This window comes from Chroicocephalus ridibundus, chromosome 28 (assembly GCF_963924245.1).
Source record: "Chroicocephalus ridibundus chromosome 28, bChrRid1.1, whole genome shotgun sequence".
NCBI classification, from domain to species: Eukaryota; Metazoa; Chordata; class Aves; order Charadriiformes; family Laridae; genus Chroicocephalus; species Chroicocephalus ridibundus.
Window position 1 is genome coordinate 675260 of NC_086311.1, and position 22342 is coordinate 697601.

General features: G+C 60.7%; 2 protein-coding genes across 4 annotated transcripts; both read left to right on the forward strand.

Moving 5' to 3' along the window:
• The first annotated feature begins 536 nt into the window (after nucleotides 1-536).
• On the forward strand, nucleotides 537-16398 carry LOC134507813 (butyrophilin subfamily 1 member A1-like). Its single transcript, XM_063318697.1, has 13 exons — nucleotides 537-698; nucleotides 1006-1090; nucleotides 1570-1917; nucleotides 2642-2923; nucleotides 3564-3668; nucleotides 3967-3987; nucleotides 4437-4457; nucleotides 4832-4852; nucleotides 5226-5246; nucleotides 6396-6416; nucleotides 7565-7585; nucleotides 15314-15346; nucleotides 15843-16398. Exons 2-13 carry the CDS (start codon nucleotides 1018-1020, stop codon nucleotides 16379-16381), a joined length of 1506 nt encoding a protein of 501 aa, XP_063174767.1. The 5' UTR covers nucleotides 537-698; nucleotides 1006-1017; the 3' UTR covers nucleotides 16382-16398.
• Nucleotides 16399-18240: 1842 nt separating this feature from the next.
• LOC134507838 (butyrophilin subfamily 1 member A1-like) lies at nucleotides 18241-22018 on the forward strand. Of its 3 annotated transcripts, none has more exons than XM_063318767.1 (5): nucleotides 18241-18540; nucleotides 19022-19369; nucleotides 20094-20375; nucleotides 21020-21124; nucleotides 21423-22018. In XM_063318767.1, the coding sequence occupies exons 1-5, from the start codon at nucleotides 18468-18470 to the stop codon at nucleotides 21590-21592; spliced, it is 978 nt and encodes a 325-aa protein (XP_063174837.1). In that variant the 5' UTR covers nucleotides 18241-18467; the 3' UTR covers nucleotides 21593-22018. The 3 variants fall into 3 exon arrangements, with proteins under 3 accessions (XP_063174837.1, XP_063174839.1, XP_063174838.1); XM_063318769.1 differs by having other exon boundaries at nucleotides 21466-22018; XM_063318768.1 differs by having other exon boundaries at nucleotides 21622-22018.
• The last annotated feature ends 324 nt before the right edge of the window (nucleotides 22019-22342 follow it).

Consider the following 22342-nt stretch of genomic DNA (forward strand, 5'->3'; position numbering starts at 1 on the left):
TCCAGTTTTCTATTTCTTTTCCTACTTTTCTTGTTCTTTTTCACACTTTTCTTCTTCTTTTTTCCACATTTCTTCTTCTTCTTCCTACTTTTCTTCTTCTTTTCCTGCTTTTCTTCTTTTTTTTCCACTTTTCTTCTTCTTTTCCTACTTTTCTCCTTCTTTTTCCACTTTTCTTCTACTTTTTCCTACTTTTCTTCTTCTTTTCCTACTTTTCTCATCCTTTTTCCTACTTTTCTTCTTCTTTTTCCACTTTTCTTCTTCTTTTCCCACTTTTCTTCTTCTTTTCCAACTTTTCTTCTTCTTTTTCCTACTTTTCTTCTTTTTTCCACTTTTCTTCTTCTTTTCCTACTTTTCTTGTTCTTTTTCCCACTTTTCTTCTTTTTTCCGAATTTTCTTCTTCTTTTCCTACTTTTCTTCTTCTTTTCCTACTTTTCTCCTTCTTTTTCCTACTTTTCTTCTTTTTCCTATTTTTCTTCTTCCTTTTCCTGCTTTTCTTCTTCTTTTTTCCACTTTTCTCTTTCTTCTCCCACTTTTCTTCTTCTTTTTCCTACTTTCATTCTTCTTCTTTTTCCCCTGGCCTCGGGGGCGGGGTGGAGCCTGGAGTCACTCCAAAGCCCATAATCCTGCGCCTGGAAAACGGGACAAAGCTTGGAGGTGTTGGGAGTTACCAGGTGCCTCCTGCAGATGGTACCCGTCCGGTGAGTGAATTTCCTTTCCGCAGGGCATTAAGAATCTCTAATTAATGTAAAGTCTCGTATGAGGGGTTCAGAAGAAACCCAGGGGGGAGGGGGGCAGTGGGGCAGAGCAGGGGCTGCAGCGGGAGCCGCGGCGTGGGCCCGTCCTGCCCTCGACCGACGGTTCCTCCCGACGGCAGGGTGCGGGGGGTTTGGTGGGATTTCTGGAGCCTCCCTGGGGGCGGGTGCAGCCCTTCTTCCCCATCCCCTCCCCGGCGGCTCTAACGCCCCCTTGCCCTCCCTCTGCCTCCCTTCCCACCCTCTTCTCCAGCTGCACCCGCAGATGGGGTTCCCCGCCAGCCCCAGGGGCCTCCTGAGTTATTTCCTGACTCTCCACGTGCTCCGCCTGGGATCAGGTAGGGATCCTGCAGGGCTGGGGGCGCTGAGCCCGCTGCGGGGGGCAGATGTGGGGCAGGGGAGGTGCCGTGGGGCAGGAGGAGCTGAGCCCAGAGCTCGGCCGCGGATGGGTTTCACTTTCACTTTGGCTCTTGATGCCACCCCCACGTCCCTTGCCCTGGGACACCTTCAGTCCCGTCCCGCAGTGCTCCCCTAAAGCGTTTGTCCCTTCTCCCAGGGCTGGCCGGGCTGGGGGCTATTTTCGGGGTTGGGGGTGACTTTCTGGAGCAGGTTCCCACTCCCAGGGAACCTCCTTCTCCTTGGAGTCCTCCCACTCCCTCTCCAGTTTCTCCAGGCTCTTTGGAGCACGGATGGGGGAACAGCGACACCCGCGGGATGGAGCGGGCACCGCTCACGCCACGCTCGCCCCTTGCCATGCAACGCCCCGAATTAACGTGGGCGCAATCTCCGTCTCTCTGTGTCCTTCTCCGTCCCCAAGCTGAGTTCAGAGTGGTGGGACCAGACCGACCTCTCCTTGCCACCGTGGGGCAGGACGTCGTGCTGCCGTGTCACTTGTCCCCACGTGCGGACGCTCGGAGCTTGGAGATCAGGTGGATCCGGTACCAGTTCTCGGAAACGGTGCATCTCTACCGAAAGGGAGAGGACCTGGTCGGGGCACAGATGAGGGAATACGCTGGAAGGACAGAGTTGGTCAGAGATGGTCTCTCCGGTGGGACCCTGGACTTGCGACTCGCTGGGGTGAGACCCTCTGATGATGGCCAGTACGTCTGCACTGTGAGAGATGCTGCCTCTTATGGAGAAGCTACAGTGGAGCTGGAGGTGGCAGGTTTGTGGGTGGTGCGGTGTTTCCTGGGGGTGGTTCAGGTGTCCCTGGGTTGGTGTGTCCCTCCCAGACCTCTGTCCCACCCTCACGTCCATCCATCCAATGCCAAAGGCCAATAGACCTTGACAGAGGTCGGGTTGAAGGGGACCCTTCCCATCCATGCCTGCCCAGGAAGGAGCACAGACATGGTGCTGGAGGTGTTTTTGGGGGCAGAGTGGCACAAACGAGGTGGCTTTGTTTCTCTGTGGGGTCCTCGAGGTGTTGTGAGGGCAGAGGGGAGAAGCTGCTGAGCAGCTGCTTGGGCTCAGGGCCTGGGCTGCCAAGCGAGCCCAGGATGGGAGCTACCGCTGTGCCTGGCGTTGGGAAGAGCCCTCTTCCCAGGTGCCACCAGCTGGATCCTTGCTTTGCCTTTGCCGTTTGTGCCGGAGGAGACCTGGCGCCTCGTCTGGAAGCCTCAGGGCTTCTTGGACAAGGCCGGGAGAGGGCAGAGACCTTGCTCGGCCTCTGGGTCCTCCTCTGCCGGGCTGTTTCATGGGCGATGTGGGGTCATTGGGCATCAATGCTCTCCGGTTCCTGCACACGTTGGGGTGGTTTGGGTGGTGTGAGGAGCACGTGCGTGGTCCCACAGCCCTCTCGGGACAATGTGATGTGTCTGGTACGGGGTTGGGTCTTTGCCTTTGAGCCGAGTCCATCCCTAACTCAGCCCAACGGCGGGCTCTTCCCCCAGCCATGGGCTCCGTCCCTCTCCTCTCTCTGGAGGCTCACCAGGACGGAGGCATCCGGGTGGTGTGTGGATCGGCCGGCTGGTACCCGCAACCGCAGGTGCTGTGGAAGGCTGCCAACGGGCAGCGTCTGCCCTCGGTCTCCCAGAGACGTTCCTCTGACGAGAGGGGCCTGTTTGAGATCCAAGATGTCGTCGTGGTGAGCGGGAAGGGCGATGGGAACTTGTCGTGCGTGGTGAGGAACAGCCGCCTGGAGCAGGAGCAGGCGTCGTCCCTGCACATCTCAGGTGCAGGATGGCAGCGGGGCTGGGGTTGGCTGTGCTTGGGGGGGGGGGGGCGCGGTTTGATCTCGGGGGCCTGGAGAAACGTGCGGGGTGTGGGGGAATGGGAGGGGATGCACCCGCAGGTGAGCTTTAGCGCAGGAGATAACCTGAGCCTGGCGGGCTTCAGGGGAGCATTGGGATGGCCGTGGGCTGGAGAGGACGATGTCCCCTTGAGCCCGGGGCTCCCAGCACAAGGCTTTAGGAGTGGGGTGGTGTAATCCCAGCCCAGAGCCGGCGCCGCGCAGCCCCTCGCTCATTCCCCACCGTTGGGATGGGATAGAGAATGGGAAGAGTAACGGGTTTTGTCCCAACTGTTTGCGCCCCCCAAGCCCACTCGCTGGTGGGGTGGTGTGAGGAGCAGACCATTCCTCGACTGCCCAGCAACACCCAAACACATCAATGTGCTCCCATCGCTGCTTCTCATCCCAAATCCAAAACATCCCATCCCTCAATAGCTGCAAGCGATGACGTCCACTTGTTCATTCCATCCCAGCCAAAACCCTGACGATGAGTTAGAACTTGGAGTTTTTCTTTCTCCCTTTCATTTTCCTCCTACACAGGAGTGCAAAGTGAGCCCTTTTCCTGCTGTGTTTTTGTTTCTCAGCTCCCTTTTTCCACAACGCCCGTCACTGGATGGCAGCTCTGGGTGTCTTCCTCGTGCTTTCAGTGGCGTCATTTGGTCTCAATGTTTATCTCTGGCGAAGGAAAGGTGAGTTTGTCACGGGGGGGATGGAATGGAGGGGATCGGGGTGGAGCGAGGCCGAGCCCTGGCCCATGGACGTACGTAGAAGGGGATGACAGTCGTGTCAAAAGGTGTTTTGCCTTCATTAAAGAAGCTCTTTGGGCACAGGAAGGATGGGGACAAGGACCCGGGGCGTGGGTGGGAGGCCAGGGAGCGTGGCCAGAGCACCTGGCTGGTGGGACGGTGCAAGAGTCTCTGGTGAGATGTTAGCGCCGATGAAGCAGCTGCTCTCCTGACCTCCTCTTCCTCTGCCTTTGCTTTGCAGTGGGGCTGTCCAGAACGCTGGGTGAGTCCTTCTGGCCCCTGCCACCAGCGAAGCCTCCTGAGAAAGGAGCCCCCTGGGAGGGACGTGGCTCTGGGTGGCTCTTGATCGCCCTGTGGTCGTTGGTCTGGGTTGATGGAGCCCAGAAGGGGACTGGAGAGCACTGGGGCTGGGAACGGGGCCCAGGAGGTGACCTAAGTCATGGGGAGAAGTGGGGACCCGTCATCAGTCAGCTTAAATCAGGCTGAGCCTTAAATCTCTGCTCAAGTCAGGCTTCAATGCAGGGTGCCTGGGAGGGGTGGCTGGGGGAGCAGGGAGGCAGGGAACCTGCTCTGGGACCCACACGGTCTTTTCCCACTCCCCAAACACAAGGAGTTTGGGGTCTCGCCAGCTCTGCCTGCTGCTGCAGGAACAGCCATGGGATGAGAAGCCATCCCCTCTCATCACTCATTAATTTGATTTTTGCTTTCCAGGGAAACGAGATGCAGCACTAGGTGAGTCTCCAGGAGCTCTGTCATGGCTTGGTGTCCTCTACCGGATACTCTGTGCTCGGCCCTGTCCCCCCGTGCCCGTCCCCTCCATCCCTCCATCCCCTGGGGGTGGGGAAACCCCAAGTGGAGGTGCCTCGGAGGGTGGGCAGCTGGGGGACACCAGCCCAGGGATGGACCCTCTCCCTTGGCCAGACTCCCTGGGGACCGGCCGTGGGACATGACCTGGCTGGAGGGGGCCATTCACAGGGTTTTGTGGTCTTTTCCCACTCCCCAAACTCTCTGAGCTCTCCTTGAGCTCTGTGCGGTCCTAAAGGAGCAGCCATGGGATGAGAAGCCGTCCCCTCTCATCACTCATCGCTTCTTTTTTTCCTTTCCAGATGAAAAAGCTGCAGCACTGGGTGAGTCTCCATGATCTCCTGTTGGCTCGGTGTCCTCTCCTGGGTGCTCTGTGCTCGGCCCTGTCCCCCTTTGCCCGTCCCCTCCATCCCTCCATCCCCTGGCTCCGCAGAAACCCCAAGGGAATGTGCCTGGGAGGGTGGGCAGCTGGGGGACACCAGCCCAGGGATGGACCCTCTCCCCTGCCCAGAGTCCCTGGGGACCGGCCGTGGACCACGACCTGGCTGGAGGTGGACACTCAAAGGGTTTTGTGGTCTCTTCCCACTCCCCAAACTCTCTGAGCTCTCCTCGAGCTCTGTGCACTCCTAAAGGAGCAGCCATGGGATGAGAAGCCGTCCCCTCTCATCACTCATCGCTTCTTTTTTTCCTTTCCAGATGAAAAAGCTGCACGGTTGGGTGAGTCTCCGTGATCTCCTCTTGGCTCGGTGTCCTCTCCTGGGTGCTCTGTGCTCGGCCCTGTCCCCACTTTGCCCGTCCCCTCCATCCCTCCATCCCCTGGGGGTGGGGAAACCCCAAGGGAATGTGCCTGGGAGGGTGGGCAGCTGGGGGACACCAGCCCAGGGATGGACCCTCTCCCTTGGCCAGACTCCCTGGGGACTGGCTGTGGGACATGACCTGGCTGGAGGGGGCCATTCACAGGGTTTTGTTGTCATTTCCCACTCTCCAAACTCTCTGAGCTCTCCTCGAGCTCTGCCTGCTCCTGTAGGATCAGCCATGGGATGAGAAGCCGTCCCCTCTCATCACTCATCGCTTCTCTTTTTCCTTTCCGGATGAAAAAGCTGCAGCACTGGGTGAGTCTCCATGATCTCCTCTTGGCTTGGTGTCCTCTCCCAGGTGCTCTGTGCTCGGCCCTGTCCCCCCGTGCCCGTCCCCTCCATCCCTCCATCCCCTGGCTCCGCAAAAACCCCAAGGGGATGTGCCTGGGAGGGTGGGCAGCTGGGAGACACCAGCCCAGGGATGGACCCTCTCCCTTGTCCAGAGTCCCTGGGGACCGGCCGTGGGACATGACCTGGCTGGAGATGGACATTCATAGGGTGTGGGGGTCTTTTCCCACTCCCCAAACTCTCTGAGCTCTCCTCGAGCTCTGTGCGCTCCTAAGGAGCAGCCATGGGATGAGAAGCCGTCCCCTCTCATCACTCATCTCTTCTATTTTTCCATTCCAGAGGAACAAGCTGCACTGTTGGGTGAGTCTCCATGATCTGCTCTTGGCTCGGTGTCCTCTCCCGGGTGCTCTCTGCTCGGCCCTGTCCCCCTTTGCCCGTCCCCTCCATCCCTCCATCCCCCGGGGTTGGGGAAACCCCAAGGGGAAGTGCCTGGGAGGGTGGTCAGCTGGGGGACACCAGCCCAGGGATGGACCCTCTCCCTTGGCCAGACTCCCTGGGGACCGGCCGTGGGACATGACCTGGCTGAAGGGAGCCCCCCCGGGAGCCAAGGGCTCTTTTCCCCCTCCCCAAACAGAAGGGCTCTGCCAACTCCTGCGGGTGCAGTTGTGGGATGAGAAGCTGTCCCCTCTCATCACTGATTGACTTTCTTTATCCTTTCCAGAGGAACGAGACACAGCACTGAGTGAGTCTCCGTGATCTCCTCTTGCCTCGGTGTCCTCTCCCGGGTGCTCTTGGCTTGGCCCTTTCCCCCTTTGCCCGTCCCCTCCATCCCTCCATCCCCTGGGGGTGGGGAAACCCCAAGGGGATGTGCCTGGGAGGGTGGGCAGCTGGGGGACACCAGCCCAGGGATGGACCCTCTCCCCTGCCCAGACCCACTGGCCACCATCCATGGGACATAACCAGGCTGGAGGGAACCCCCCCGGGAGCCAAGGGCTCTTTTCCCCCTCCACAAACAGAAGGGCTCTGCCTGCTCCTGCGGGTGCAGTTGTGGGATGAGAAGCTGTCCCCTCTCATCACTGATTGACTTTCTTTATCCTTTCCAGGGGAACGAGACACAGCACTGAGTGAGTCTCCGTGATCTCCTCTTGGCTCGGTGTCCTCTCCCGGCTGCTCTGTGCTCAGCCCTTCCCCCGCTTCCTCATCCCCTCCATCCCTCCATCCCCTGGCTCCGCAGAAATGCCAAGGGGATGTGCCTGGGAGGGTGGGCAGCTGGGGGACACCAGCCAAGGGATGGAGCCTCTCCCTTGGCCAGAGTCCCTCGGGACCGGCCGTGGGACATGAGCTGGCTGGAGATGGACATTCACAGGGTGTGGGGTCTTTTCCCACTCCCCAAACTCTCTGAGCTCTCCTCGAGCTCTGTGCGCTCCTGTAGGAGCAGCCATGGGATGAGAAGCCGTCCCCTCTCATCACTCATCGCTTCTTTTTTTCCATTCCAGAGGAACAAGCTGCACTGTTGGGTGAGTCTCCATGATCTCCTCTTGCCTCGGTGTCCTCTCCAGGGCGCTCTCTGCTCGGCCCTGTCCCCCTTTGCCCGTCCCCTCCATCCCTCCATCCCCTGGGGGTGGGGAAACCCCAAGGGGATGTGCCTGGGAGGGTGGGCAGCTGGGGGACACCAGCCCAGGGATGGACCCTCTCCCTTGGCCAGACTCCCTGGGGACCGGCCGTGGGACATGACCTGGCTGGAGGGGGCCATTCACAGGGTTTTGTGGTCTTTTCCCACTCCCCAAACTCTCTGAGCTCTCCTCGAGCTCTGTGCCCTCCTAAAGGAGCAGCCATGGGATGAGAAGCCGTCCCCTCTCATCACTCATCGCTTCTTTTTTTCCATTCCAGAGGAACAAGCTGCACGGTTGGGTGAGTCTCCGTGATCTCCTCTTTGCTCGGTGACCTCTCCAGGGCGCTCTCTGCTCGGCCCTGACCCCCATGCCCGTCCCCTCCAGCCCTCCATCCCCTGGATCAGAGTAAACCCCCAGGGGACGTGCCCGGGAGGGTGGGCGGCCGGGCGACACCGGCCCAGGGATGGACCCTCTCCCCTGCCCCGAGTCCCTGGGGACCGGCCGTGGGACGTGACCTTGCTCTTGTCCCTCCTTGTAGCGTGGAGAATGTTCCTGCTTCCTGAAAATCCAGGTAATTGCGTATTTTATTGTATTTTATGGGTGGTTCTCCTCCCTTTCCCTCTGCGGGAGGTGTAAGTGGGTGGCCAGTGAAGGCACTGGGTGGCCACTGAAGGGGGACTGGCCATCCTGGCTCGTATTGGTGTCTCAGACCCCCCCAGACCATGGCATTGGGCTGTATCTCGCCCCATTTTCTTGCTGTTCCGCCCCATTCTGAGTCACCCCCTTGGGCCCCAGAGGAGCCACCACCCCCTGAGACCCCGTGCGCTGCCCAGCCCAGCCCCTGCCTCCCCGTCCTGCTCCTCCCTGCGCGGGCTGCAGCCCCACCGGTGCCTCTTCCCACGGGACCGAGCTCGGCCGTGGCCGTGCTGGGGCTGGCCCCGCGGTGGGGATGGAGAGGAGGAAGGAGATGCCCAGCCTCCTGCCCCGCGGGGCAGGTCCTGTCCCCGAGGGGGTGAAACCTGCCCGGGACTGAGCTCTGATGCTGCGGCTCCTCCTGTCCCCTGCAGACGTGGTGACCCTGGATCCGAACACGGCTCATTCCCAACTCGTCCTGTCGGACGATCGGAGGCGCATGAGGCGGCAAAGAGAAGAGCGGGACCTGCCCGACATCCCGGAGAGATTTAGCTATTATTGCTGCGTTTTGGGCCAGGAGAGGTTCCGGGAGGGGAGACACTGCTGGGAGGTGGAGGTGGAGGGGGAGGTGGGAGGTGACTCGTGGTGGGCTGTTGGGGTGGCCAAGGAGTCTGTGCAGAGGAAAGGGAGACCCTTCCTGATCCCGGAAGCAGGGATCTGGGCAGTGCGGCACAGCTATGGGCAGTTCGCGTCTCTCACCTCTCGTCGCACCCTCCTCCCCCAGTCCCCGCTCCCCAGCAGGATCTGGGTCTGTCTGGACTGCGCCCGGGGGCTGGTGACTTTCCTCCATGCCGACACCGGGGTCGAGATCTTCACGTTCCCACCAGCCTCGTTCAAAGGGGAGACCCTGCGGCCCTGGTTTTTGGTAGGAACAGAGAAAACCCAGCTGTGCCTGAGGGGCAGCGCCCCCCAGACCCTCATCCCCCCTTCCCTCCCCTCCCCGGCCGCCGGCAGCCCCTGCCCTTCTCCGGAGACTCCCCGCGCTCCTCTCCTGGATCCTGCGGGAGACGTCCATCCCTGTGCCCCAGCCCAGGGAGCAGAGGGGGAGTGAGGGGCAGGGGACGGAGGGGGGTCGCTGCGGGGTGTTGTGTCCCCTCCCGCCACGAGCAGCCGGGGGGAGGGTGTCATCCTTTCAGCTTTGATGGAGGGAATTTTCCTTCGGCTCTGGGTTGCCTTTTTGGATTTAGCGGGCGAGAACACGACGTCGGGACGCGGCCGAGAGACATTTCCGTCCGTCAGTCGAGGGGTTTTTTCTTTTTTTTCGCCTTCCCCGTCGCAGCCCAGCGGGAGCGCGGCCGGGAGAAGGCGCCCAATAGGGATATTCCGCCCCACGGGCGTCCCGTTGGGGATAGAAACGGGGGGTCGCTGCCGGGGGTGGGGTGGGGGGGCCGGGACCCGCCGTCGCCGCAGGGGACGGGCCGGACAACCAGCGCTCAGGTGGGGAGGGCAACTCAGCGTCGGGTCGCTTTATCCCGTACGTTATTTTACAATAAATATCGGTCTTTTCCTCGCCCGTTGCTCCTCTATTCGACCGCCTGCCCCACAACCCGCGAGGGTCTTTTTCCGGCCCCTTTTCTCCCTCTTCTCCCCTCCCCCCCCCCCCACACCCCACAACGCGGGGGGACGGGCAACGGCTGCTGCCTGGTCCTACATTGCTGACGTGGGGTTAAACCCCACCCCCTCCCACCCCGGGGCGAGTGCAGGGGGGCCAGGACCCCCTGGGAACCACTTGGAAATGCTTGGGGACCCCCGTTGGAACACCTTGGGACCCCTTGGAAACCCCTGGACCCCTTGGGAACCATGGAGACTCTCTTGGAAACCATTGGGGACCCCCTCGGAATCCCTTGGGACCCCTTGGAACCCCTTGGGACCCCTTGGAAACCCTTGGGGACCCCTCGGAACCCCTTGGGACCCCTTGGAACCCCTTGGGACACCTTGGAAGCCCCTCGGATGCCTTGGAAACCATTGGGAACCCCTCGGAAATCCTTGGGGACCCCTAGGAAACCCTGTGGACCCCTCGGAATCCCCTGGGACGCCTTGGAAACACTTGGAACCCTTGGAACTCCTTGGGACCCCATGGAAACCCTTGGGGACCCCTCCTTGAGGGAGGAGGGATGAGGATGGAGGAGGCAATAGGAATGGAGGAGGGATGGAGGGAGGAGGGAGGAGGGATGGAGGAGGGATGGAGGGATGAGGGATAGAGGGAGGAGGGATGAGGGATGCCGGGATGGAGGAGGGATGGATGGAGTTGTGAGGGCAGAGGGGAGAAGCTGCTGAGCAGCTGCTTGGGCTCAGGGCCTGGGCTGCCAAGCGAGCCCAGGATGGGAGCTACCGCTGTGCCTGGCGTTGGGAAGAGCCCTCTTCCCAGGTGCCACCAGCTGGATCCTTGCTTTGCCTTTGCCGTTTGTGCCGGAGGAGACCTGGCGCCTCGTCTGGAAGCCTCAGGGCTTCTTGGACAAGGCCGGGAGAGGGCAGAGACCTTGCTCGGCCTCTGGGTCCTCCTCTGCCGGGCTGTTTTATGGGCGATGTGGGGTCATTGGGCAGATGATGAGCAGGAAAACAAAATACATTCCTTCAGCGACAATGGCCGTAGGAAAGAAAATCATCCCCTTTTGGGAAAGGAAATGCTTCTTTATGGATGCAAAACCTGGCCGAGGTCTCTGCCCCAGCACAGGCTGCCAGGAGAGGTGCAGCCCTGGGAAAAGACACCTCCACCACCTCCCACCCAGGAACGGGGAGGGTGATGGTTTCTCTTTGGCATTTTGAGCTTGGAGGTTTATTTTATGACTCTAACCCCGCTGACGGGGATCAGCGCTGGGTGAGGAACCTCAGCTCAAGGCGTTGGGGGGGGTGGTGGACCTTGAAGTCATTCCAAAGTCCATAATTCTGCACCCGGCAACTAGAAAAAGGTTGGAGATGTTGGGTGCAACTTGTACACGTCGGGTGAGTGATTTTTCTTTTTGCAGGGGATTTAGAATCTCTAATTAATTTAACGTCTTGAACGGGGTTCAGCGCAAATCCAGGGGGAAGGGCAGTGGGGCAGAGCAGGGGCTGCAGCGGGAGCCGCGGCGTGGGCCCGTCCTGCCCTCGACCGACGGTTCCTCCCGACGGCAGGGTGCGGGGGGTTTGGTGGGATTTCTGGAGCCTCCCTGGGGGCGGGTGCAGCCCTTCTTCCCCATCCCCTCCCCGGCGGCTCTAACCCCCCCTTGCCCTCCCTCTGCCTCCCTTCCCACCCTCTTCTCCAGCTGCACCCGCAGATGGGGTTCCCCGCCAGCCCCAGGGGCCTCCTGAGTTATTTCCTGACTCTCCACGTGCTCCGCCTGGGATCAGGTAGGGATCCTGCAGGGCTGGGGGCGCTGAGCCCGCTGGCTGCGGGGGGCAGATGTGGGGCAGGGGAGGTGCCGTGGGGCAGGAGGAGCTGAGCCCAGAGCTCGGCCGCGGATGGGTTTCACTTTCCCTTGGGCTCTTGATGCCACCCCCACGTCCCTTGCCCTGGGACACCTTCAGTCCCGTCCCGCAGTGCTCCCCTAAAGCGTTTGTCCCTTCTCCCAGGGCTGGCCGGGCTGGGGGCTATTTTCGGGGTTGGGGGTGACTTTCTGGAGCAGTTCCCACTCCCAGGGAACCTCCTTCTCCTTGGAGCCCTCCCACTCCCTCTCCAGTTTCTCCAGGCTCTTTGGAGCACAGATGGGGGAACAGCGATGCCCGCGGGATGGAGCGGGCACCGCTCACGCCACGCTCGCCCCTTGCCATGCAACGCCCCGAATTAACGTGGGCGCAATCTCCGTCTCTCTGTGTCCTTCTCCATCCCCAAGCTGTATTCAGAGTGGTGGGACCAAATCGACCTCTCCTTGCCACCGTGGGGCAGGACGTCGTGCTGCCGTGTCACTTGTCCCCACGCGCCGACGCTCGGAGCTTGGAGATCAGGTGGATCCGGCACCAGTTCTCGGAAACGGTGCGTCTTTACCGAAATGGAGAGGACCTGGTCGGGGCACAGATGAAGGAATACGCTGGAAGGACACAGTTGGTCAGAGATGGTCTCTCCAATGGGACCCTGGACTTGCGACTCGCTGGGGTGAGACCCTCTGATGATGGCCAGTACGTCTGCACCGTGCAGGATGCTACCACTTATGAAGAAGCCGTGTTGGAGCTGGAGGTGGCAGGTTTGTGGCTGGCGCGGTGTTTCCTGGGGGTGGTTCAGGTGTCCCTGAGTTGGTGTGTCCCTCCCAGACCTCTGTCCCACCCTCACGTCCATCCATCCAATGCCAAAGGCCAATAGACCTTGACAGAGGGCGGGTTGAAGGGGACCCTTCCCATCCGTGCCTGCCCAGGAAGGAGCACAGACATGGTGCTGGAGGTGTTTTTGGGGGCAGAGTGGCACAAACGAGGTGGCTTTGTGTCTCTGTGGTGTCCTCGAGGTGTTGTGAGGGCAGAGGGGAGAAGCTGGTGAGCAGCTGCTTGGGCTCAGGGCCTGGGCTGCCAAGCGAGCCCAGGATGGGAGCTACCGCTGTGCCTGGCGTTGGGAAGAGCCCTCTTCCCAGGTCCCACCAGCTGGATCCTTGCTTTGCCTTTGCCGTTTGTGCCGGAGGAGACCTGGCGCCTCGTCTGGAAGCCTCAGGGCTTCTTGGACAAGGCCGGGAGAGGGCAGAGACCTTGCTCGGCCTCTGGGTCCTCCTCTGCCGGGCTGTTTCATGGGCGATGTGGGGTCATTGGGCATCAATGCTCTCCGGTTCCTGCACACGTTGGGGTGGTTTGGGTGGTGTGAGGAGCACGTGCGTGGTCCCACAGCCCCCTCGGGACAATGGGATGTGTCTGCTACGGGGTTGGGTCTTTGCCTTTGAGCCGAGTCCATCCCTAACTCAGCCCAACGGCGGGCTCTTCCCCCAGCCATGGGCTCCGTCCCTCTCCTCTCTCTGGAGGCTCACCAGGACGGAGGCATCCGGGTGGTGTGTGGATCGGCCGGCTGGTACCCACAACCGCAGGTGCTGTGGAAGGCTGCCAACGGGCAGCGTCTGCCCTCGGTCTCCCAGAGACGTTCCTCTGACGAGAGGGGCCTGTTTGAGATCCAAGATGTCGTCGTGGTGAGCAGGAAGGGCGATGGGAACTTGTCGTGCGTGGTGAGGAACAGCCGCCTGGAGCAGGAGCAGGCGTCGTCCCTGCACATCTCAGGTGCAGGATGGCAGCGGGGCTGGGGTTGGCTGTGCTTGGGGCGGGGGGAGCGGTTTGATCTCGGGGGTCTGGAGAAACGTGCGGGGTGTGGGGGAATGGGAGGGGATGCACCCGCAGGTGAGCTTTAGCGCAGGAGATAACCTGAGCCTGGCGGGCTTCAGGGGAGTATTGGGATGGCCGTGGGCTGGAGAGGACGATGTCCCCTTGAGCCCGGGGCTCCCAGCACAAGGCTTTAGGAGTGGGGTGGTGTAATCCCAGCCCAGAGCCGGCACCGCGCAGCCCCTCGCTCATTCCCCACCGTTGGGATGGGATAGAGAATGGGAAGAGTAACGGGTTTTGTCCCAACTGTTTGCACCCCCCAAGCCCACTCGCTGGTGGGGCGGTGTGAGGAGCAGACCATTCCTCGACTGCCCAGCGACACCCAAAACCATCAGTGCGCTCCCATCGCTGCTCTCATCCCAAATCCAAAACATCCCATCCCTCAATAGCTGCAAGCGATGACGTCCACTTGTTCATTCCGTCCCAGCCGAAACCCTGACGATGAGTTAGAACTTGGAGTTTTTCTTTCTCCCTTTCGTTTTCCTCCTACACAGGAGTGCAAAGTGAGCCCTTTTCCTGCTGTGTTTTTGTTTCTCAGCTCCCTTTTTCCACAACGCCCGTCACTGGATGGCAGCTCTGGGTGTCTTCCTCGTGCTTTCAGTGGCGTCATTTGGCGTCATCGCTTATCTCTGGCGAAGGAAAGGTGAGTTTGTCACGGGGGGATGGAATGGAGGGGATCGGGGTGGAGCGAGGCCGAGCCCTGGCCCATGGACGTACGTAGAAGGGGATGACAGTCGTGTCAAAAGGTGTTTTGCCTTCATTAAAGAAGCTCTTTGGGCACAGGAAGGATGGGGACAGGGACCCGGGGCGTGGGTGGGAGGCCAGGGAGCGTGGCCAGAGCACCTGGCTGGTGGGACGGTGCAAGAGTCTCTGGTGAGATGTTAGCGCCGATGAAGCAGCTGCTCTCCTGACCTCCTCTTCCTCTGCCTTTGCTTTGCAGTGGGGCTGTCCAGAACGCTGGGTGAGTCCTTCCGGCCCCTGCCACCAGCGAAGCCTCCTGAGAAAGGAGCCCCCTGGGAGGGACGTGGCTCTGGGTGTCTCTTGATCGCCCTGTGGTCGTTGGTCTGGGTTGATGGAGCCCAGAAGGGGACTGGAGAGCACTGGGGCTGGGAACGGGGCCCAGGAGGTGACCTAAGTCATGGGGAGAAGTGGGGACCCGTCATCAGTCAGCTTAAATCAGGCTGAGCCTTAAATCTCTGCTCAAGTCAGGCTTCAATGCAGGGTGCCTGGGAGGGGTGGCTGGGGGAGCAGGGAGGCAGGGAACCTGCTCTGGGACCCACACGGTCTGTTCCCACTCCCCAAACACAAGGAGTTTGGGGTCTTGCCAGCTCTGTGCTCTCCTGTGGAAGCAGTTGCAGGGTGAGAATCTGTCCCCTCTCATCACGCATTAATTTGATTTTTGCTTTCCAGGGAAACGAGATGCAGCACTAGGTGAGTCTCCAGGAGTTCTGTCATGGCTCGGTGTCGTCTCCTGGGTGCTCTGTGCTCGGCCCTGTCCCCCCGTGCCCGTCCCCTCCATCCCTCCATCCCCTGGGGGCGGGGAAACCCCAAGGGGAGGTGCCTGGGAGGGTGGGTAGCTGGGAGACACCAGCCCAGGGATGGACCCTCTCCCTTGGCCAGACTCCCTGGGGACCGGCCGTGGGACATGACCTGGCTGGAGGGGGCCATTCACAGGGTTTTGTGGCCTTTTCCCACTCCCCAAACTCTCTGAGCTCTCCTCGAGCTCTGTGCGCTCCTAAAGGAGCAGCCATGGGATGAGAAGCCGTCCCCTCTCATCACTCATCGCTTCTTTTTTTCCATTCCAGATGAAAAAGCTGCACTGTTGGGTGAGTCTCCGTGATCTCCTCTTGCCTCGGTGTCCTCTCCCGGGTGCTCTCTGCTCGGCCCTTTTCCGCTGTGTCCGTCCCCTCCATCTCCTCCCTCCCCTGGATCGGAGCAAACCCCCAGGGGACGTGCCTGGGAGGGTGGGTGGCCGGGGGACACCAGCCCAGGGATGGACCCTCTCCCCTGCCCCGAGTCCCTGGGGACCGGCCGTGGGACGTGACCTTGCTCTTGTCCCTCCTTGTAGCGTGGAGAAAGTTCCTGCTTCCTGAAAATCCAGGTAATTGCGTATTTTACTGTATTTTTACGGGTGGTTCTCCTCCCTTTCCCTCTGCGGGAGGTGTAACTGGGTGGCCAGTGAAGGCACTGGGTGGCCACTGAAGGGGGACTGGCCATCCCGGGTCATGTTGGTGTCTCAGACCCCCCAGACCATGGCACTGGGCTGTATCTTGCCCCGTTTTCTTGCCATTCCGCCCCATTCTGAGTCACCCCCTTGGGCCCCAGAGGAGCCACCACCCCCTGAGACCCCGTGCGCTGCCCAGCCCAGCCCCTGCCTCCCCGTCCTGCTCCTCCCTGCGCGGGCTGCAGCCCCACCGGTGCCTCTTCCCACGGGACCGAGCTCGGCCGTGGCCGTGCTGGGGCCGGCCCCACGGTGGGGATGGAGAGGAGGAAGGAGATGCCCAGTCTCCTGCCCCGCGGGGCAGGTCCTGTCCCCGAGGGGGTGAAACCTGCCCGGGACTGAGCTCTGATGCTGCGGCTCCTCCTGTCCCCTGCAGACGTGGTGACCCTGGATCCAAACACGGCTCATTCCCAACTCGTCCTGTCGGCCGATCGGAGGCGCGTGAGGTGGCAAAGCGAAGAGCGGGACCTGCCCGACGTCCCGGAGAGATTTACCTATTATTTCTGCGTTTTGGGCCAGGAGAGGTTCCGGGAGGGGAGACACTGCTGGGAAGTGGAGGTGGAGGGGGAGGTGGGAGGTGACACGCAGTTGGGTGTTGGGGTGGCCAAGGAGTCTGTGGAGAGGAAGAAGTTCTCGGACTGGAGCCCTGAAGGAGGGATCTGGGCAGTGCGGCACTGCTATGGGCAGTTCACGTCTCTCACCTCTCGTCGCACCCTCGTCCCCCAGTCCCCGCTCCCCAGCAGGATCTGGGTCTGTCTGGACTGCGCCCGGGGGCTGGTGACTTTCCTCCATGCCGACACCGGGGTCGAGATCTTCACGTTCCCACCAGCCTCGTTCAAAGGGGAGACCCTGCGCCCCTGCTTTTGGGTAGGAACAGAGAAAACCCAGCTGTGCCTGAGGGGCAGCACCTCTTAGACACTCTCCTCCCTTTCCCTCCCTCCCCGGCCGCCGGCAGCCCCTGCCCTTCTCTAGAGACTCCCCGCGCTCCTCTCCTGGATCCCGCGGGAGACGTCCATCCCTGTGCCCCAGCCCAGGGAGCAGAGGGGGAGTGAGGGGCAGGGGACGGGGGCTGCCTCGCACGCTGTGTGGCCTCACAAACACCAGTTTTTGGCTGGGTCGCATTTTGGGGACGTTTTCTGGGTGCTGAGCTGTGGGTTTGGGCTCTTCTTCCCCTTACACACAGCGTGTCCTGCTCCGGCACAGCAGGGTTGGTGTCAATAAAGATTTGTTGGTGAACACGGAGCCTGGCTGTGATGGTTCCTGGGGGTTTTTGTCCTGGTTCCTTGCTGCCCGCCAAGAGGATTTGCAGGCACCCACCAGTCTGCGTGCTGGGGAGTCCCCAGTGGGGCATGAGCCTTGTCCCCGGGGTGCCCCACTTCTGGGAGCATCCTCCTAAACCACGTCATCCTTTACTGCAGAGAAGGGGTTTCCGCACCCAGTTCCCTTCCCAGTTGGGCGTTGGGTGAAGGCGGCAGCGGCTCGTTGCTTATTTGGGGGATTTTGGCTCTGTGCGCTAAAGCGTCTTTGTCCCAGAGCGGCTTCAGGTGCAGCAGAAGAGGAAACTTCTGGACGTGGGAGGCCTTTTCCAAGCTGGGCTTGTTTCAGACGGATATTTCACAATATTGATGGCTGCTGCTGCTCCGGGGTTGGGCGTTGAACTGGGGACGGGGACCCCGGTGCCCCTCCCCAGGGCTGGGGACCGTCCCCAGGCCCCCCAGAGTTGGGTATGACCCCCCTCAGCACCCCCGTACCCACCCCCTGCTATGGCTACGGCCCCCCACCCCCAATATTTTGAGTATGGATGAGGGTGGGACATTGGGGACAGCAGGGGACACGTCCTCCCAGGGGATGTGAGGTCCCCACGTTGACAGGGCAGAGGGACAGGGCACAGCTGAGGTGTCCTGACACTTGAAGCCCCCCCCAAACCCTTCTTGTCCGCGTCTCCCTCGCTCCCCACAAGCTCCTTGCTCTTGTAGGGCTGCAGGGACACTGCTGGGCTCCTCCACCATCTCCGAAAATCACGACAAAGCTCGGTTTAACCTGCTCGCACCCAAATGCCCATCTTTTCATGGTTTCCTTTTTTTTTTTTTTCCTTTTTTTTTTTTTTTTTGGATTCCTGAGGCTGATGGGCTGCCGCGTTTTACTCTCCAACAGACAAATGTCCTGAAAGAACGCAAAAAACCTCCAGAGAGAGAGAGAGAGCGGAACCGGTGCGGGTGAACCACCATCATGGTGTGGTCTGGGGTTTGCTCCGGAGGTGGGGCAGGCCAGAGAGCGAAAGGAGAGATGATGAGCAGGAAAACAAAATACATTCCTTCAGCGACAATGGCCGTAGGAAAGAAAATCATCCCCTTTTGGGAAAGGAAATGCTTCTTTATGGATGCAAAACCTGGCCGAGGTCTCTGCCCCAGCACAGGCTGCCAGGAGAGGTGCAGCCCTGGGAAAAGACACCTCCACCACCTCCCACCCAGGAACGGGGAGGGTGATGGTTTCTCTTTGGCATTTTGAGCTTGGAGGTTTATTTTATGACTCTAACCCCGCTGACGGGGATCAGCGCTGGGTGAGGAACCTCAGCTCAAGGCATTGGGGGGGGGGGGGTGGAGCTTGAAGTCATTCCAAAGTCCATAATTCTGCACCCGGCAACTAGAAAAAGGTTGGAGATGTTGGGTGCAACTTGTACACGTTGGGTGCGTGATTTTTCTTTTTGCAGGGGATTTAGAATCTCCAATTAATTTAACGTCTTGAAAGGGGTTCAGCGCAAATCCAGGGGGAAGGGCAGTGGGGCAGAGCAGGGGCTGCAGCAGGAGCCGCGGCGTGGGCCCGTCCTGCCCTCGACCGACGGTTCCTCCCGACGGCAGGGTGCGGGGGGTTTGGTGGGATTTCTGGAGCCTCCCTGGGGGCGGGTGCAGCCCTTCTTCCCCATCCCCTCCCCGGCGGCTCTAACCCCCCCTTGCCCTCCCTCTGCCTCCCTTCCCACCCTCTTCTCCAGCTGCGCCCGCAGATGGGGTTCCCCGCCAGCCCCAGGGGCCTCCTGAGTTATTTCCTGACTCTCCACGTGCTCCGCCTGGGATCAGGTAGGGATCCTGCAGGGCTGGGGGCGCTGAGCCCGCTGCGGGGGGCAGATGTGGGGCAGGGGAGGTGCCGGGGGGCAGGAGGAGCTGAGCCCAGAGCTCGGCCGCGGATGGGTTTCACTTTCCCTTGGGCTCTTGATGCCACCCCCACGTCCCTTGCCCTGGGACACCTTCAGTCCCGTCCCGCAGTGCTCCCCTAAAGCCTTTGTCCCTTCTCCCAGGGCTGGCCGGGCTGGGGGCTATTTTTGGGGTTGGGGGTGACTTTCTGGAGCAGGTTCCCACTCCCAGGGAACGTCCTTCTCCTTGGAGCCCTCTCACTCCCTCTCCAGTTTCTCCAGGCTCTTTGGAGCACGGGGTGGGGGGAAAAGCGACACCCGCGGGATGGAGCGGGCACCGCTCACGCCACGCTCGCCCCTTGCCATGCAACGCCCCGAATTAACGTGGGCACAATCTCCGTCTCTCTGTGTCCTTCTCCGTCCCCAAGCTGAGTTCAGAGTGGTGGGACCAGACCGACCTCTCCTTGCCACCGTGGGGCAGGACGTCGTGCTGCCGTGTCACTTGTCCCCACGTGCGGACGCTCGGAGCTTGGAGATCAGGTGGATCCGGTACCAGTTCTCTGAAATCGTGCATCTCTACCGAAATGGAGAGGACCTGGTCGGGGCACAGATGAGGGAATACGCTGGAAGGACAGAGTTGGTCAGAGATGGTCTCTCCGGTGGGACCCTGGACTTGCGACTCACTGGGGTGAGACCCTCTGATGATGGCCAGTACGTCTGCACTGTGAGAGATGCTGCCTCTTATGGAGAAGCTACAGTGGAGCTGGAGGTGGCAGGTTTGTGGGTGGTGCGGTGTTTCCTGGGGGTGGTTCAGGTGTCCCTGGGTTGGGGTGTCCCTCCCAGACCTCTGTCCCACCCTCACGTCCATCCATCCAATGCCAAAGGCCAATAGACCTTGACAGAGGGCGGCTTGAAGGGGACCCTTCCCATCCGTGCCTGCTCAGGAAGGAGCACAGACATGGTGCTGGAGGTGTTTTTGGGGGCAGAGTGGCACAAACGAGGTGGCTTTGTGTCTCTGTGGTGTCCTCGAGGTGTTGTGAGGGCAGAGGGGAGAAGCTGCTGAGCAGCTGCTTGGGCTCAGGGCCTGGGCTGCCAAGCGAGCCCAGGATGGGAGCTACCGCTGTGCCTGGCGTTGGGAAGAGCCCTCTTCCCAGGTCCCACCAGCTGGATCCTTGCTTTGCCTTTGCCGTTTGTGCCGGAGGAGACCTGGCGCCTCGTCTGGAAGCCTCAGAGCTTCTTGGACAAGGCCGGGAGAGGGCAGAGACCTTGCTCGGCCTCTGGGTCCTCCTCTGCCGGGCTGTTTTATGGGCGATGTGGGGTCATTGGGCATCAATGCTCTCCGGTTCCTGCACACGTTGGGGTGGTTTGGGTGGTGTGAGGAGCACGTGCGCGGTCCCACAGCCCCCTCGGGACACTGTGATGTGTCTGCTACGGGGTTGGGTCTTTGCCTTTGAGCCGAGTCCATCCCTAACTCAGCCCAACGGCGGGCTCTTCCCCCAGCCATGGGCTCCGTCCCTTTCCTCTCTCTGGAGGCTCACCAGGACGGAGGCATCCGGGTGGTGTGTGGATCGGCCGGCTGGTACCCGCAACCGCAGGTGCTGTGGAAGGCTGCCAACGGGCAGCGTCTGCCCTCGGTCTCCCGGAGACGTTCCTCTGACGAGAGGGGCCTGTTTGAGATCCAAGATGTCATCGTGGTGAGCGGGAAGGGCGATGGGAACTTGTCGTGCGTGGTGAGGAACAGCCGCCTGGAGCAGGAGCAGGCGTCGTCCCTGCACATCTCAGGTGCAGGATGGCAGCGGGGCTGGGGTTGGCTGTGCTTGGGGCGGGGGGAGCGGTTTGATCTCGGGGGGCTGGAGAAACGTGCGGGGGGTGGGGGAATGGGAGGGGATGCACCCGCAGGTGAGCTTTAGCGCAGGAGATAACCTGAGCCTGGCGGGCTTCAGGGGAGCATTGGGATGGCCGTGGGCTGGAGAGGACGATGTCCCCTTGAGCCCGGGGCTCCCAGCACAAGGCTTTAGGAGTGGGGTGGTGTAATCCCAGCCCAGAGCCGGCACCGCGCAGCCCCTCGCTCATTCCCTGCTGTTGGGATGGGATAGAGAATGGGAAGAGTAACGGGTTTTGTCCCAACTGTTTGCGCTCCCCACCACCAAGCCCACTCGCTGGTGGGGCGGTGTGAGGAGCAGACCATTCCTCGTCTACCCAGCAACACCCAAAACCATCAGTGCGCTCCCATCGCTGCTACTCATCCCAAATCCAAACCATCCCATCCCTCAATAGCTGCAAGTGATGACGTCCACTTGTTCATTCCGTCCCAGCCGAAACCCTGACGATGAGTTAGAACTTGGAGTTTTTCTTTCTCCCTTTCGTTTTCCTCCTACACAGGAGTGCAAAGTGAGCCCTTTTCCTGCTGTGTTTTTGTTTCTCAGCTCCCTTTTTCCACAACGCCCGTCACTGGATGGCAGCTCTGGGTGTCTTCCTCGTGCTTTCAGTGGCGTCATTTGGCGTCATCGCTTATCTCTGGCGAAGGAAAGGTGAGTTTGTCACGGGGGGGATGGAATGGAGGGGATCGGGGTGGAGCGAGGCCGAGCCCTGGCCCATGGACGTACGTAGAAGGGGATGACAGTCGTGTCAAAAGGTGTTTTGCCTTCATTAAAGAAGCTCTTTGGGCACAGGAAGGATGGGGACAAGGACCCGGGGCGTGGGTGGGAGGCCAGGGAGCGTGGCCAGAGCACCTGGCTGGTGGGACGGTGCAAGAGTCTCTGGTGAGATGTTAGCGCCGATGAAGCAGCTGTTCTCCTGACCTCCTCTTCCTCTGCCTTTGCTTTGCAGTGGGGCTGCAAAAAAAGCCTTTTATACAGCTACTTCCTTACAGTTACAGAAATTCTGTCGTTTCTGATTGGCTGAGCTCTCAACGTTTCATTACAATAATCCCTCCTGCTGGCGGTTTCGCTACACGCCAGAAGCTACAGTTTTGCTACGTGTTGGAGCTACAGTTATAACTCGTTGCTTCACTCCCTACTTCCTCAAGGTTATTTGTCCCGGATCTGCGAGGTCGGCATGCCCTCGAGTTTCTTCCATCCTTGTACTTTTCCGCTGGCCGCCCCGACATTGGAAACCATCGGGGACCCCTCGGAAACCCTGTAGACCCCTTGGAAACCTTTGGGGACCCCCTTGAGACCCCTTGGGACCCCCTTGGAAACCCTTGGGACCTCTTGGAACCCATTGGGAACCCCTTGGAACCCCTTTGGACCCCTTGGAAACCCTTGAGACTCCCCTGGAACCCCTTGGGACCCCTTGGAAACCCTTGGGGACCCCCTTGTGACCCCTTGGAACCCCTTGGGACCCTCTTGGAAACCCTTGGGACCCCCCTGGAACCCCTTGGGGACCCCCTTGTAACCCCTTGGGACCCCTTTGGAAACCCTTGGAACCCCTTGGAACCCCCTTGGAAACCCTTGGGGACCCCCTTGGGACCCCTTGGAACCTCTTGCAACCCCTTGGGACCCCTCTGGAAACTCTTGGAACTCCTTGGAATCCCTGGAGACCCTCTTGGAAACACTTGGGGACCCCCTTGGAACCCCTGGGGACTCCTCGGAACCTCTTGGGACCACTTGGAAACACTTGGAACTTCTTGGGACCCCTTGGGACCCCCTTGGAACCCCTTGGGATCCCTTGGAAAAACTTGGGGACCCCCTTGGAACCTCTTGGGACTGCTTGGAAACCCTGGAGACCCTCTCGGAACCCCTTGGGAC